This window comes from Aplidium turbinatum, chromosome 2, assembly GCF_918807975.1.
Source record: "Aplidium turbinatum chromosome 2, kaAplTurb1.1, whole genome shotgun sequence".
In the NCBI taxonomy this organism is placed as follows: domain Eukaryota; kingdom Metazoa; phylum Chordata; class Ascidiacea; order Aplousobranchia; family Polyclinidae; genus Aplidium; species Aplidium turbinatum.
Genome location: NC_137473.1, coordinates 30,393,803 through 30,410,222, shown reverse-complemented (window position 1 = coordinate 30,410,222; position 16,420 = coordinate 30,393,803). Strand labels below are relative to the sequence as shown.

The 16,420-nt window shown below is 38.6% G+C and overlaps 1 protein-coding gene across 4 annotated transcripts in view; it reads right to left on the bottom strand.

Moving 5' to 3' along the window:
- Positions 1-16,420, bottom strand: part of LOC145765259 (uncharacterized) — a 40,880-nt gene that overhangs the window by 22,200 nt on the left and 2,260 nt on the right. For 3 of the 4 annotated variants that reach the window (XM_082577055.1, XM_082577053.1, XM_082577054.1), the window contains exons 2-3: positions 13,375-13,581; positions 12,523-12,624 (exon numbers count right to left, since the gene is read on the bottom strand). In XM_082577055.1, coding sequence (XP_082433181.1) covers positions 12,523-12,624; positions 13,375-13,581 — 309 coding nt within the window. Of the gene's footprint in view, positions 1-3,967; positions 4,206-6,750; positions 6,799-12,522; positions 12,625-13,374; positions 13,582-16,420 lie in introns of those variants that run through there. The other variant, XM_082577052.1, reaches the window with a different exon arrangement.

The following is a 16,420-nucleotide window of genomic DNA, read 5'->3' as shown; positions in this document are numbered from 1 at the left end:
TGCACAAATTGGTTATCACTGACCCTTAGAATTAAGTATGGTAAGTAATGGGTATGAATTAAGTATGGTAAGTATTTAAGAATGGTTAGAATTAAGTATAGCCTAATTTGTACCGGTTTGTAGGCCTGCTGGAAATCCATTCCCTCTTTGTTAGGTTATCATTCTTTCCCAAAACATTTTTATTTTACACAGTTTTTGACAATTTTTTTACCAACCTAACACGTGTCGGCCTTAGTTGAATTGAACCTGTTGAGGTTGCCAAAGGAGGAGTTAGGGGGGAGGGCGAAATTGTTTAATCATCATAGCTGTTAACTAAACAAAACAATTGTAGTTAATTGGGCCAGTTGGAGCTCTGCAACGCGAAAATGGGCAAAATCATTATAATTGCAGCTGTTGCTCAAGAATGTTGGGATTTTGCCAGGGAGGGCGAAATTTTTTTCAGGGAGGCGAGGCCCCCCTGGCCCCCGGCTGGCTACGGGCCTGGACTGCATGGTTGAGCGGAAAAGCCCGACGCCCGTACGAAGACTGTTGAGGCGCACCCATGCCTGTCTTTGTGGTGTCAGGCCTATGGAGCATGTGTCGGCGTAGGAAATGAACGAATGGAGTCTGGTAATAGGCTACTTGACTTCCGGTCAGAATTCAATAGATGGTCTGCTTAAGTGGCCACAGAGATGTTTTGTTCATCAGCTTCGTTGATCAGAAGTTGAGCGGCTGGCACGAATGGGTGTCTTGATTTCAGTCGACGGGGTGCTCGTTTGGAGAGCAGAGATCTTGTGATGAAGAAGATGGTTAGGCTCCGGTGCCCGTCGACTGAGAGACAGAGTCGCTTTTTCACGACAAAGATCAGCGGGTTGGATGCCAGCGAGAATGGGAGATTGTCCAATGGTGTGGGACGCAGGCATCCGGTCACTGTGCGCAAGGCTCTGTTTATGGCTGTGACGATGTTTATGGCAGTGAGCACTGCAGCACCAAACAGGTGCACAGTACTCTGCTGAAGAGTAGACAAGGGAAAAGGCTGCTATACGCAAAGTGTCAGCCCTCGCACCCCAGCTGGAGCCTGCCAGGCGCTTGAGTAGCCCAGTGCGGGATGTCAGTTTCTTGCGCAGTGACACTAAATGATGGTGGTATGTGAGCGATCTGTCTAGTCACTATAGTGTCACCCTAAGATATTTTGGTTCGGGACAGAAGGACAGAGGTTTTCCATTTGTTCTGAACATGCAGCTCACGATCAGCTTCCCGATGTTTTAGGTGGAAAGACGAAACTCAGTACGTCAAAGAGTATATGATTGTATTTATTTTTAACATACAATTAGTTATATTTATAGTAAGTTTAAACCCTTTTGCGACCCACTGTGGATGATCTCGCGATCCAAATTTGGGTCGCTACCCACTATTTCCGGATCCCTGGTTTAGAACCTCGCATATCGTAGACAATTTAGGCTAAAAGCGAATAGCAGAAATTGTTATATTGCAAAATGTGCAGTAGTTTACATGACCTTAAAAGGGCATCCGCCCCCTCTGCCCTCCGTTTCCGGCGTCCTTGTAGATGTGCTATTGTTAATGTGAAAATTGTTCGTAGCCTATTTATTTATTCGTTTTTGTAACGTTGACAATTTGAAGTTTGTTTTGTTTTTTGGTCTATATATTATGTAGGCTACTGCCACTTCCTTTGTTTTGATTGCTTGCTTGGGGACAGGCAAAGAAGAAAGTGTTATTAAAAGGTCCATATTTTTGGATTTGGGAACCCCCCCTTGAAAATGTCTGGCTACGGGCCTGCAATAACAACAACCACCAAGAACGTCTTCAAGAAGATGTAAGCCAAAAAGAATGTTTGAATGTTAACTCTTTCACGGGTTTTCAGAGTAGAAGGGAGGTGTTGTGTATCGCTATTGGTCATTGCTTTTAGATTCGACACATGGTCTGCGGAAAATTGCATGGAAGCTTAAGTATTCAATGAGGCGTAAACTCTCGTGCTAAGACGTGGTTGTATCTTTATGCAGTGAAAAAGAGTAGTTTGTGAAGTACAGTGCGTTGTTATTGTGTTGTCTGACTTATAAGCGTTTCGTTCAATATACAAAAAACCTATATCTTACCAAAGTATCTCCTGACTTAATAACGAGGCAGAAGTAAGAATACAGCAGTATGCCTATGGTGATAGAAGAATATGACAGCTGTGAGATCATCAAGGCAATACTTGTAGACAATACATCTGTCAACGCTGGATGGAAAGGAAGCCTGGTTTATTAATCGGAGACTTCACACAGTTGGATGTGCTTTGCACCAAAATAAGCTTCCATTAAAAGCCCTGTTTAAAAAACGTAATGGAGGAACAACAGGTCCACGGAGAAATTACGAAAAGTGCAAAGAGAACATTCATAAATTTCCTCAAGTATCATTCAAAACGATTGATACTCCAATACACGAACACTATATTTCTGATGTAGTAGGCTACTGGGCGACTAAAGCGGCGATCAGAGATTTCTTTTCGAATACAGCAAAGGTATTGGGTCAGGTAGAATTGACAATGGATGTGCTGCTTGGAAAATGGACCCTTTAAATCATGCGCGATGGATAACTCTTGATGTTGATAACTTGATAACTCTTTAAATACTTTGCCTATAGTCGCGGGAATTACAACCGACTCTAACCTTCGTCATAGCACATGACTAGGGAACTGTGTTCCGAAAGCTCGTGTAATTCGATATTGTCACCACGAACCCGCAGCATCAGGCTAATACAGATCGTTAGCAGTGGCGCCGGCAGGGGGGGGGGGGGGGGCAGGCAGGTAAAAGCTCTCTCTTTAAAATAAAGTATGGAAAACCTTGATGACTAAATTGTACAGAAGATAAAAAGATTTTCTACAGAAGCAAAGATATACACTTTTTAAAGTTTTAACTAACGTCACATTGATGTAGAAAAATAACAACCTGTAAAACTTTTGATATCTCACACTCCCATGACTTCTTCCGCGCGCATTTTGGCATTGGTTGCTTGTAGTGATTCTTTCACTTAAACAAAACGTTTTGTTTCAGCAGTTTTGAGTTGTTCAATTCTTAAGTTGTAAAGGAGACTCAATTTCTCCAATATTTATCATTTATGTTTCTTCTTTAATCTCAGCAGAGTATAAAACTTGTAAAAGTTTTTCATCCATACGACGTCATAAATGAAATTACATCTCAAATTGGCGTTATGACGTGACATCATCTAAACATTTTACCGAATAATATATTGACAAATTCGATCGTCAAAAGTGGTTTGGTGGTGGTAAATATTACGTAATGCAAAAAATGTGATAAGGTTGGAAGACATTACGTTATGTATTTTCAATACAAATTGAAGTTTAAAATTTATTCTTTTGTTCAATGTTCATAGTCGTAATCCACTTTCAAAGCGGTACTACAAAAAACAATTTTCGATAAGGGGGGCATCAAGAATAAGTCGACATAACTTCTAACCCTTTTTAGAAGGTTGGGCTCCTGGAGTCTTGATCAGTTTGGGGGGGGGGGGCTGTCGATTCTTCTTATGCTTTAGGAGTGATATCTCTGTTATTTTGGCACGGTTTAAAAATTTGGGATTCACTTTGTAAAAATATTCACGCTGAGTATATCCGAAAATTAAAACCATGTGAATTTTAGAACTGCTACGTTGTAATGTTGAAGTCACTTATGAGTGTAATTTGTAGCGTGAGTTTACACATTATATTTTGGTAGAGTAATGAAGAACGTGCATTGTAATGTTGTAATTAATTTTTTTTTACATTATTTTACATACAGCCAATGCCCTTCACGCTGTGAAACAGTTAGGATTAACGAGACATGGGCCAAATTAATTACTTTCATCCAGCTGGTGGGAAAATGTTTCACAATAGAATATGAAATATTTCAGAGGATGTGCTGAGAAATGCCTTATATCTTTCAATTTATAACCTTTATTCGCTCAAAATTTCAGCTCAATAGAGGTGAATAAAAGTTAGGAAAAGTCAAGAAATCTCGTAGTCGCAGCCTCAGTGGTTTTAGAGATACAACTGTTAATACAAAAAAGTTGAATTGACAGCCCCCCCCCCCCCAACCTTCAAAGGGTTTGCATTGAGTCAACAGATCTATGCCTTAAGGTTTACGTCAGCTCCGGAGATCAGTAAAATATAAGGTTGTCATCTTCGGTGTAACAAGACCATTGATTGATTGGTTTAGTGAGGATTTCCAGCCCTGGTAGAAAACAAGAGCAATTAAATAATATACCATTGTCTTGCACCAGTGGCGTAGCCAAGGGACGGGGGTTTGAGGGTTTCAACCTTTCAAATTGAATTTACGGATGTTAATAGGTCTACATTGTTTACAAGAAAAGCATTAGCTTAATATGATGTAATTTCTCATCAAACTGTGCAAGAATGCAAGCCATCTGCAACTGCTGAGATCGCTTGTTCGATCTAGATTAACATCTAAACAGCTATTTGTTATACAAAACTTGAATATATCAGAAATAGCCTAAAGTAACTTCATTGTCTCAAAGCTTTTTGTTTGACACTCATCAAGATGTATGACCTCTATGACGTTACATTTTCTAAACTTTGGGTTGACTTCAAAGCATAAAAGTTAGTGACTTACCGGAATAAGATCGCTTTTTGAATCAACCAAAGAGAAAATTGATAAATAATAAAACCGTAATAATCTCGCAAGAAAAAGCAATCAACCTATGTCTCTAAAACAAAGTTTGTCTAATTTTAAACGAAACTGCATTAAAAGAGCGAGTTTTGCCAATACCAAACATTCAAATATCTCAGTATGGAATTAGCAACAAGAAAACATAGAGACTTAGCTTTATTTCCGAAAAATGCCCAAGAAAACATGATCTTATCCTTTTGCTATGCCACCGGACAGCACCATTTTACAGAAATATTCATACCCACAATTTTGTTGAAAATGCTCTCAGAATGCACCAAACTGAAAGTAATTTTTCAAAATTTTCTGAGGGAGGCCCCCCAGACCCCCCGCCGCTGAGTGTCGCCTTCGGCGAACACGTCATCGGGCTGCGCCCGCCGGCTGTCAACACACCCCCTTTCAAAATTTTTGACTACGCTACTGTCTTGCACTGTCAATATTTTTCCCCCCCATTGTTGAAGGTCTGGCGGCGCCACTGATCGTTAGAATCTACACTGTGAAGTAATTAACAAGGTTAGTTCAGTTTATTATCCAAGTCTATAGTAATGGCCGAGTGGTTAGCGCGTTGGGCTCGCAGTCGAGAGCCTGCATGTTCGATTCCAGCCACTCGCACTTTCTGTTGTTTCTCTGGGCAAGAAACTTTACGATAATTGCCTCTACCCAGTGATCGATTTTCGAGTAATGGGTAGTACCAAATTTAAGTCATAAATAGAGTAGACAACCGGAAACAGACATTGCCATCGGCTGCAGCGTGGGTCAGGTGTACGTCGGAAGGCGTACACCGATGCATAGCGCTCAAGTCCGCTTTCCCGCAATGCAGGATAAATATAAAACAAACAAACAAAAATGCACCTGCATTGTTTGGAATCAAGTCATCCTCCAAGCTTCATAAACCACCAAAAATTCTCTTCAAGTCCATACAAAGAATTAGGACTCTTACAATTGATGACATCAAAAAATTGTGGACAAATGTTCAACGAAATGCAAAGCAAAAATTTTTGAAAATCCAAAGACGCCTTTTGCTTATTTAGTCTTTACACTTTTGAATTTTGTATTTTATTCCACAATATAGTTTCTTTTGCATTCCGACAAAGAAAAATAAATTGAAATTTAGTGAAAAATAAAAAGCGAATTAAATTTATTTTAGAACCATTAAATTAAAATGTTTGCTCACATAAAATTGACATGTAGATGATGTAGGCCTATCCTGCGTCGCCCGGTCGCCGTCTGTATACAAACTTAGAATATATTCGAATCCTCAACTGTTAGAAAATTCCAATCCCTAGTTTAACAATCCAATACAAAAACGCCGGAGATGATTCAATTGATGTCAAATAACAAAACAAAGAAATAATAACAGTTTATGCGTCCATTTGGAAATTATGGCTGATACCACATAGGAAGCCCCCACATGGACTGAGGTGGAACATTGCTATGCCCAGTGGCGTACGCAGGATTTTCTCAAGGGGGGCATTGACAGTAGCGTAACCAGGAATTTTGAAAGGGGGGGTTGACGACCAGCGGGCGAAGTCCGATGGCGTTTTTGCCGAAGGCGACACCCAGCGGCGGGGGGTCTGGGGGTCCTCCCGCAGAAATTTTTGAAAAATTACTTTGAATTTGGTGCATTCTGAGAGCATTTTCAACAAAAATGTGGGTATGAATATTCCTGTAAAATGGTGCTGTCAGGTGGAATAGCAAAAGGATAAGATCATGTTTTCTTCGGCATTTTTCGGAAATAAAGCTAAGTCTCTATGTTTTCTTGTTGCTAATTCCTGGCTGAGATGTTTGAATGTTTGGTATTGGCAAAACTCGCTCTTTTAATGCAGTTTTGTTTAAAGTTAGTCAAGTTTTTTTTAGACTGAAAGCATCATTTCCAAGCATAAAGAGACTGAAAGCATGATTCTCAATATCGTGACGTCACACTCGTGCCAAAGGGGGGTTGTAACCCCCAAACCCCCCCTGGCTACGCCACTGGCCATCGATATCCCATACGTCTTCATGATATTCCAGTATGGTTTTAGTTTAGACTTTATCCATTTCTTTCTCACTATAATAGGCTTACAGAACACTATGCTACATTGGCATAGCCTACCTGGGGTGGGGTAGGTGGATTGGGCCATCTATTTCGTATTGGCTTAGTCTATAGAACAACATTGTTAATTGCTTTGACAGTGCAATCCAAAACATATTAAATGCCTTAGTCTACGTCGTTAACTACTAAAACATTTTTAGGGGGGGGCATGGCCCAATGCCCCCCCCTGCGTACGCTAGTGGCTATACCCATCATCGCTGAGGTCCAAAATTAAAACTTAAATCCAGTCTCATTGTCTCACAACAATCACTCTAGTTTCAAATCATCATCTCAACCAACGCTTCAAGACAACTTTCTACTTTCACTTTACTACGCTGAAGAGATCGGAAGATCGAAACACTGGCCTTTGTCCGTAGTTACTTTTCGTAATGTCTTTTTAGACATTCTTTTTGAGTCAATAATACTTTTAAAGAAATAAAAAAGAGTCAAAAGGCATGTAAATTTCACTCTGTGTGGAGCTACATGTACTTGAGAGGTTAACTGTTATTTTTTTATTCACTTGTTGATTCATTCATATCAGTTTGTATCCTCTGGGGATCCTTCTCTTGTATCATGGGCCAATCCTATAGATGTCTGCTTGGTACACCCCTTCATTTTCTTTGAATTTTAATACTTATATGTGCCGCTAGAATCTAATTTCTTGTATTTTAGATCCATCTCAGATGATTGTTTTGTCCTAGCTCAGTTGTAAATTCTTGTCTTTTTTTCTAGTTTTTATTTTTAACAAATTCCTGCCATTTCTTAGCACAAATTCTCTTAAAAAAATCACACCTTCAAATAGGCTGTAAAACTACGTTTCGCTGAGGTCCAAAATTAAAACTTAAATCCAGTCTCATTGTCTCACAGTCACAACAATCACTCAAGTTTCAAATCATCATCTCAAGTTCTCAACCAACGCTTCAAGACAACTACTTTCACTTTACTACGCTGAAGAGATCGGAAGATCGAAACACTGGCCTTTGTCCGTAGTTACTTTTCGTAATGTCTTTTTAGACATTCTTTTTGAGTCAATAATACTTTTAAAGAAATAAAAAAGAGTCAAAAGGCATGTAAATTTCACTCTGTGTGGAGCTACATGTACTTGAGAGGTTAACTGTTATTTTTTTATTCACTTATTGAAACGTACTTTGGAATTTTAGAGCAAATCGGTGTTGCAATTCATTGGCGAAATAACCATTGCATTTACAAGCGCCGCGCCAGTCAGTAAAACAGCTTTTTTACATTGAATCAATCTGTTCAGACGTGAAATCAATGTAAAGAAAAACGATAGGCCAACTGAGTGATTCATCGTATTCAGACATTGAATCAATGTAAATACGAACTGTAAGGCTACCGTAATTGGGTTCTTGGCTTTTGTAAATTGTTTCTCGCAGTTGCAACGTATACCTAGTCAGCAAAAGTTCTCTTTTGTACACGATTTCAACGTCTGGCGACGTTGAAACGATGTAAAAATGACAATTTTTGCTGGCTGGAAGCTAGGCTACCGTACCGAAGTTGAACTTGACCAATTAGGCGGTTGCAAACATATTTCCTTTCGATGAAACCTATAGGCTACCACGTTTGGTTTGCCTTTACATTACATTCAAAGTTAGCCACTTAAGAACTTACCGTTAGCTTTTATTTTATTGCGAAGACCATCATCCTCGAAGACGAGGGATAGCCATCATCACATTCAAAGTCATACATTTCTCTATTGTAAGCTATTTACTTTCAATATAGCCTACATATGCCACTGTGATTTTACAAATCTCCGAAAAATGCTGTCTCCGAATAGAGATTTCTCCTAATAGTAGCAGACCCCAAGAAAACGGTACCTACAGTAGGCCTAACTCATATATTTTAGAAAATGTCAATTTCATACTTTTGATACATAGGCCGATAATCTTTACTTTTTTTGTGCGACATCTTGCTAACCTGATAACGTAATTTCAATACCGATTGTATATTTATTTTAGCAGCCGGTAACTTATGGCGGTGGGATGGAGCAGCGGACAAGGCGTTGGCTTTCCAATATTACAAACCTGGTTCGACTCCCGACTAAAATGGTTGTTGAAAACACCGCTCACCTCTACCTAGGGTTTAATAACTTAAATTGGGTGGGTATAATTTCTGAAAGGCGCCGAGAAAAAGGAACTGGCCACCATACTCTTTCTTAGTGCCGATGGCTTAGTACAGTGAGAGCCTTATCTTCTCATACTCGATACTTGAATCATTTTTACCTTTTTAAACTTATTTTAGTACTTTTCTAGCAAGTACAGGGCGGCGAAAAAGATTCCATTAGTCAACAGGAATGCAAACGAGTGGCAAGAGTTGGGAGATACAGTATCAGCGAAAGCACCAACCCACTACTGAGACAGGAAGTTTCAAACAAGAACCTTCAATCATTCATTGACAATGATCGGAAACAGAACATTTCTGATGTAACGTACATGCGCAAAGTGTGGAGATGCGTAAAACTGGTTTCGGAAGTTTCTTTCGTCATCGTCACAAACAATTGTTGACAAAGCTCTCAGCAGAAATATGCGCCCGCCGTTTCCGTCAAAAGGTCATTATAATCACTCTTACGACAAATTACAGTACGAGCTGTAGCTCTACCAACCAATTTCTTATCTTCACTTACTGTAGTTCACCTACACTGAATAAGCTTATGTATTTGTTTCATTTTTCTTAATTTGATATTTCGAAGAGTAGGCTACGTTTCGACATAAAATGTTTTCATTTTGAGTGTCTAAGTCAGCGTGGTACAACTTCTTTTCATCGCGGGCCAAAAACATTTTTTTTATCTTGCGGCCAATGTTTTTAAATAGCGATTCATAGGCTTATTGCTGGCTAATTATACATAGCCTATGACATATAGCTACTACTCTCTAATACCTCTACAGCTTGCTTCACCCTAAAAGGGAGATAATCTCTTTATCAACTTTAGATTTTAATTTTAGACAATAGCGCTGATATCCACGAGAATCGTAGTGGCCATGCGAACGCAAGCGTAAAGAGCCTCGTTTCCAAGTTGATTTCAATTTTTTGTTTTAATATTGTTCATTGCCGAAAACGTAGGCTACATTCGCAAATGTATGTACTTCCAAACATCGAGTGGCCTACAGGTTTAGAACAGCATCTTTTAAAAGGGGAAACTTCTCCTTTGACACTAACTTCCAAAAGCTTGCAGAATTTTCCATTTTCTTTGACAGCAAAAACGGATTGTTCTTAAGTTTACATAATTGGAGCTCTGGGGGCTGTGTACTAACTCTCACGCCCATTGAACAAAGTGGTATTGTTATGCATTACAAAGGATCATTCACAAAGTTTTTTGTCAATTATAATAACAAAGTGAACAAAAATGGAAGTGTTATTGCTGGATTAAAGCAAAGCTGACTATCAGTTCGCGGGCCAAAAGAACGGAGCTCGCGGGCCTGCAGTTGGACCACGCTGGTCTAAGTCATTGAGTCAAAGTAGTTTAAATGAAAAATAAGCAGCCATTTTCGAAGTTGGTTGGGCGCCATGTAGCGGTAATGAAATTTTTTTTTAATAATCGAAACAAATTTCAAATTATTATTTATTTGCATCAGACACAAAGTCCATAGAATTCAAATTTTTAACAATCATTACACAAAATATCAGACTAACACAACACCATACAGGCTACATTGAACAACACACAAAATACTGTTGTAGTAAACAAAGCAGCAAATGAATTTCCGAAAGCCGTTTTTTATCAGGTATGGCTGATATTTCATAGAAGTGAGTTTTTCAGCTAAATCTAACTACCGGTACATTACTCACTTCAATACTCCAAAAATAGTATAAAATCGACCTTCCTTATTCTACAGCCAAAGCTGGAAATCATAAGATATAACTTGTGATGGCTAGTATGCAGTAAGTACTTTCAGTAGCCTATTGTACTGAGTACCATGTGGGACGCGCAAAGCAACAAGGCAGGCCACCGGTAGTAAATGTCTTCTGTAGTCTATAGTTAACTATTTCAGATTCCTAGTAAAAAGTATTAGCTTAAAAGGCTTCATACAAAGTCAGTCAACATGTGGTGATATGGAGATGCCTAAACTTGACCGAGCAGCATGCACAATTGTCCCTGTTACAAACCAGCATATGCACGCTTGATCTGCACTGGCTGCTGTTTTTATTCCACAATATCGTTTCTTTTGCATTCCGACAAAGAAAAATAAATTGAATTGAAATTTGGCGAAAAATAAAAAGCGAATTAACTTTATTTTTGAACTATTAAATTAAAATGTTTGTTCACATAAAATTGACATGTATCCTGCGTCGCCGTCTGTATGCAAACTTAGAATATATTCTCGAAACTGAAGGTGGTCATGAACGCCTTCAATTCAATTTATTTGTCTTTGTCGGAATGCAAAAAAAACGATATTGTGGAATAAAATACAAAATTCTCTAAATAAACATAAGGCGTCGTTGGATTTTCAAAAAGTCTCCGAATAGGGAACTCTCCGAAAAAGGCCGTCTCCGAATAGGGAACTTTCCGAATCGGATTCGCCGAATAGCAGCAGACCCGCTGTGAGTGCATGAAACATTTTCACCGTGTGATTAAATCTTTTTGGCATTCAATAGTTCAAACAAAGATCTTCCTCACTCGACCTCCGCACTGGGAGGCTTTGCAAAGATACGCGGCAAGTCTCCTCCCACTTCGCACACAAGTATCGAATTTTCGCACAAGATTGTGTGATCAACACTAGAACCACAGACCACCAGAGTAACCAGAACGCGGCGCAGCAACGCAAACATTTGGTGAGTATCTTATTTCGGTTTCATAATTTGGATATGGTTCAAATTTAGAACCGGTTCTAAGGGATCCGTTATTCCGAAACGAACATCCCTATAAACATTGTATCATGATGTTCGTACCGTATCAACTTTTTTCAACATATCAACATTTTTTAGTTGATATGCGTGTTTGAACCGCTCCAGGTTTCGCAATCAGATGGTTGTAATTATTTGTAAAATAGGTATAGGAACGCGGTTTTACATTATTGGTAAAACGATTTTGTTGTTTGTAAATATTAAAAAGGATGTTCTTTTCCAAAAAAACCCTTTTCCGCAATTTGCAACTACAGTACCTCCCCTTTGACTTAAGGCGTCTTTTATGGACAGCCCGTTACTACGAATGGATATGCTTCTAGCACAGTAAAATAGCCGATAAAAAGTTTTAAGTGGTGAGCAATATTGTTACACCCACATCACAAGATTAACTACCGGTATATGTTTTAGTTCTGTGGTGTAATAAAAGCGTCGGTCATTTGTTGCACAGTTTGGCTATCCCTGATCCATTTACAACAGGAAAGTTTAGAATAAACTATAAATATCAAGACTGAAAGCATACAATCTTTAATGTGAATGTATTGAAAGTTTTAAGGATTCTCTCTCTGTAGGTATCATGGCTGATACAGCCCTCGATGTACAATGATGTTCCAGTTTGATCGATCTCGTGCGTCTTGCCAAATTTTAGTACGGTTTTTGATATGTGGTTGAAAGATAGGTTTGGAGTATTGTATAGGTTGAATAGGTTTGTAGTTTGTATAGGTTGAAAGATAGGTATGTGGTTTAAGCATTAATCCAAATCTATTTCAAAAGTTGCGACGCCTTTGTTTCTAATAAATGTAGATAAAGTCGTTTGCTTTGAGGTAAATTCGGTGCTGAACAGAAAAAAATTAATAATGTAGGCTATAAGCTCTTTGTCTATTTCCGCCATTTTACCGCTTTATAAACCTCACTGTACTCTAATGTTGCTCTCACGTAGTGCTTAGCCTCTTTGCCATTTTTGTCTTGGATTTCAGCACATCTTGGGTTCTTCGCTATCAGCAATCGACAAATTTCACCACTTTTTCCATCTACGGCCTGGAAAAAGAAGAGGTGTGGAAACGTGACATTCAAACAAATCGTCTTTACCCAACCAGCAAATCAGTCAATGTCAACAAACGTTAAATCAATGTAAAAATAAAATGATTTGCTACCTTGGGACCGTACTTTAGTAGTACCGTACCGGTAGTACGATGTCAATTTTATGCCACATATTATTCAAACCGCACAGGCCCAAATAAGGTAGGCTACATGTACATCTGATGTGAACACTGGAAACCCTTGCTGAGTGCGCAGCAAGAATACCTCTTGAAACTTAGGTACCGTACACATTTTTGCTTACACAGTTGAACACGTCATACGCAAAAGTACAAAATCTACTAATATTGTAAACGAACTACAAATCTATGAAGAATGCCGGTTGACTAAATCAATCGGGTGAATGAGCTTTCCAATGGATTTTCTTGTTCACTTTTTCATGAATATAGTAGCATACCAGCATTAGCTGTATTTTAAAATCATATGATACAAGTCGGAAATTTTGTAGTCTACTTCATAACATCATTGAAAACATGAGGCCCTCGAAAGCTCAGTGTTCTGAACTGAGCACATAGCCTATATGTCCATAATCAAAACACTGTAAAGTAATGTCATGGAAGAGTAGTAGTACTAATATGTCAACAATACTGTGGCTGCAAATTAGCACAAGCCAAAATTTTATTGTAAAAAAGTAAAATCTGTCGGAAAGGCAATAGTTAGAGTATACTCCTCGCATATAGATTTAGTTACTTTGTGTAAAGGTGTCTTTCCATCACTGTCCTGTTTGCAGGGATCAGCGTTGTGCTTCAGTAGCAATTCCGCGACTTTAACTGCGTTGTTGCCAGCAGCTCGATGCAAAGGTGTGGCCATCCCTGAGCGAGTCTCTATGTCAACAGCTGCGCCGTTTTGCAGAAGAATCCTCGAGATACATTCATGTCCATTACGAGCGGCATAGTGCTGAAAGACATAATTGAACAACATAGAACACATGATTGTTGGTGAGCCACTGAGCCAGGCATAGCCATACCCCTCACACGAACAATCGAACACGCATTAAATCTAAATGAATAAAAGTTTTACCAGGGTCCCACCGAGCAATGGAAACTTAAAATATTCATGTTTCCTCTGACCTCTAATAGCATAATGAGGTTATTTTTCCAGAAGCCAGAGGTCCACCATTAACACCCAGAAGGTCAGGCTTCGAACCGCGGTCGGCTAGCAGAGTAGCCATAGGCTACCGCTATAGCCTATGCAAGAAAGTAAGACAAGCAACAAAATAGGTTGAAATGGTCACCACTGGGACCATTTTCCAGAATTCATCATCCGAGCAGTCTTTATCATCGGTGGCACTTGAAGTTGGGTAGTTCACTTGAAGTAAACAAATCACAACTAAAAAAATGTTTTTAACCTTTCCTAGTACCGGTAGTGACTACACTGCTGCCAGACCAAGTCATTGCCGTTTCAACTGCATCCGGGAAGATTCAAACATATGTTACCTGATTTTAAACAATAAATATATATATACTACAAAAAATGCTCAATGCCAAGCAATAAAGTCAAGCAGAACAAATTACAACAAATGTAGGTATTACTTTGTAAAACCTCTACACCACAGCATGTTTCCCCTTAAAAGGGGAGTCATCAGAACGTCCTTATTTATTTGAAAAAGGATCTTCTGATGATCCTTTTTTTAGAATGAAACAGGCTGTAGAGGTTTTAGAAAGTAATATCGTATATATTCAAGTATAGGCCGACCTCGTGTATAGGTCAACCCTTACTTTTTTGCTGAAAACCGGTGACATTCTTATTTTCTCGTGTAAAAGTTTACCAGCTTATTTTTACTAAGTTTAAGTTAAAACGCAGAAACAGCCAAAAAAACGTCAATTATTGACATGTAGCAATTGTATTGCCAATTAGCTTTCAATGGTTAAAAAACGAATAGTTGTTATGTTTGTTACAAGTGTGGTACGTTATCTGGTAAGTAGGCCCACTGGCGTAGACGGGATTGCCTCCAGGGGAGAGGGGTCATTCGAAATGCCTTGCGAATTGAAACCCTGATTGAAACTCGTGAAGTCACTACGGGACGAGCAACTCAGTTTTTCACCCGGCATGAACAGGGTTACCGATAGTTTAACTTAACTTGGCAATCAACTAAACAGAAATGAAGTGAAGATCTGACCTCAAAGGTGAATAATCACCTCAAAGTTATAATTTTGGGAGCGTGTGACGTTTGTGATGTCACTAAGTAAAATGTGTAACCAGCGTAGCCTATCAAGATACGCAGCTGTCCGGAATGGCCCGTTTCGGCGAGTTCCTTATTCGGCGATTTTGTGAAAATACAACGACGCCTTCTGTTTATTTAGAGAATTTTTATTTTATTCCACAACATCGTTTCTTTTGCATTCTGACAAAAAAAAAATTAAAATAAAATTTAGCGAAAAATGTTTGAACTATTAAATTAAAATGTTTGCTCACATAAAATTGACATGTATCCTAAGTCATCTACCTTCTTTGCGTCATGTTTATGTCATTCATTTTTTAAATAATGGGGGATTGCGGGAGGTCCCTCCTCCTACTTTGTCGAGTTGGGACCACTGGGACCATTTTCCAGAATTCATCATCCGAACAGTCTTTATCATCGGTGGCACTTGAAGTTGGGTAGTTCACTTGAAGTAAACAAATTACAACTAAAAAAATGTTTTTAACCTTTCCTAGTACCGGTAAAGCTATTTGTTGATTTTATATGATATGTATTTCAAATATATTTTACATCAATGCCGAATAGTTTACATCAAAACAACCTTTTTCACAAAACGATGCTGCAACTCAAAACAGTCAAAGAATTTTTGATGTCAACAAACTTTTGAATGTAATGAATGAATAATGAATGTAATGAATTGAATGCAATTACATCGTTTTAACGTCGCCAGACGTTGAAATCGTGTACAAAAGGGAACTTTTGCTGACCAGGTTTAGGTTGTACCTGAGAAACATTTACAAAAGCCATTCAATTTGTTCAAAGAACCCAATTAGCCTAACAGTTCGTATTTACATTGATTCAATGTCTGAATATTGAATAATATATTCAATCGTTGGATTTTAAAAAAATCGCCGAATAGGGAACTCGCCGAATAGTAGCAGACCCCAGCTGTCATCTATTCTATACAACAGTTTATTGCATAACAATAACGTCTGAATAACACTTTCCAGTGCATACAGATACGTTTCACAAAATCGCAAATATAATGACATTGCAAACCATCGACGCTACAGACGACCTTCCAAGCCAAAAACCTATACAAAATTCTATGTCTTGCAGGACGCTTTAGGACTAGGAGTCAGTTTTCGCATTTCACAGATTTTTTTTAGCGGTATTATAGTTTTTTGGGTTGATCAAACGACTGTTAAACGTTTTATTTTCTTTTGGCAAAACAATTAAAAGCACACTGTATGATTAAATGAAAGCCGAACTGATGTTTAGAGCATTTCACGTCAAGTGGTTCGCTCAAAGACTAGTTGAGTAACAGAATTAGAAATTTTTTTTATTTTGATTGTTCTCCTTGAAAAATTTGTTTAGCATTAGCTTGTTGTCTTGTCTTGTAAATTAGATAAACTATCACTTTTAACTAAAAAATTTTTGCAACAGAGCATTTTTACGTCTTACAAGGATGTGTCCGATGTATCCACTGATAAAATAAGCAACTGCTGCATCCGCATCAGGCAAGTCTTCCAAAGTAAGTCAAGATAAAAAAAATCCGCAAGTACTCTGAGGAAAAGGTGCTTTACAAACGTAAAG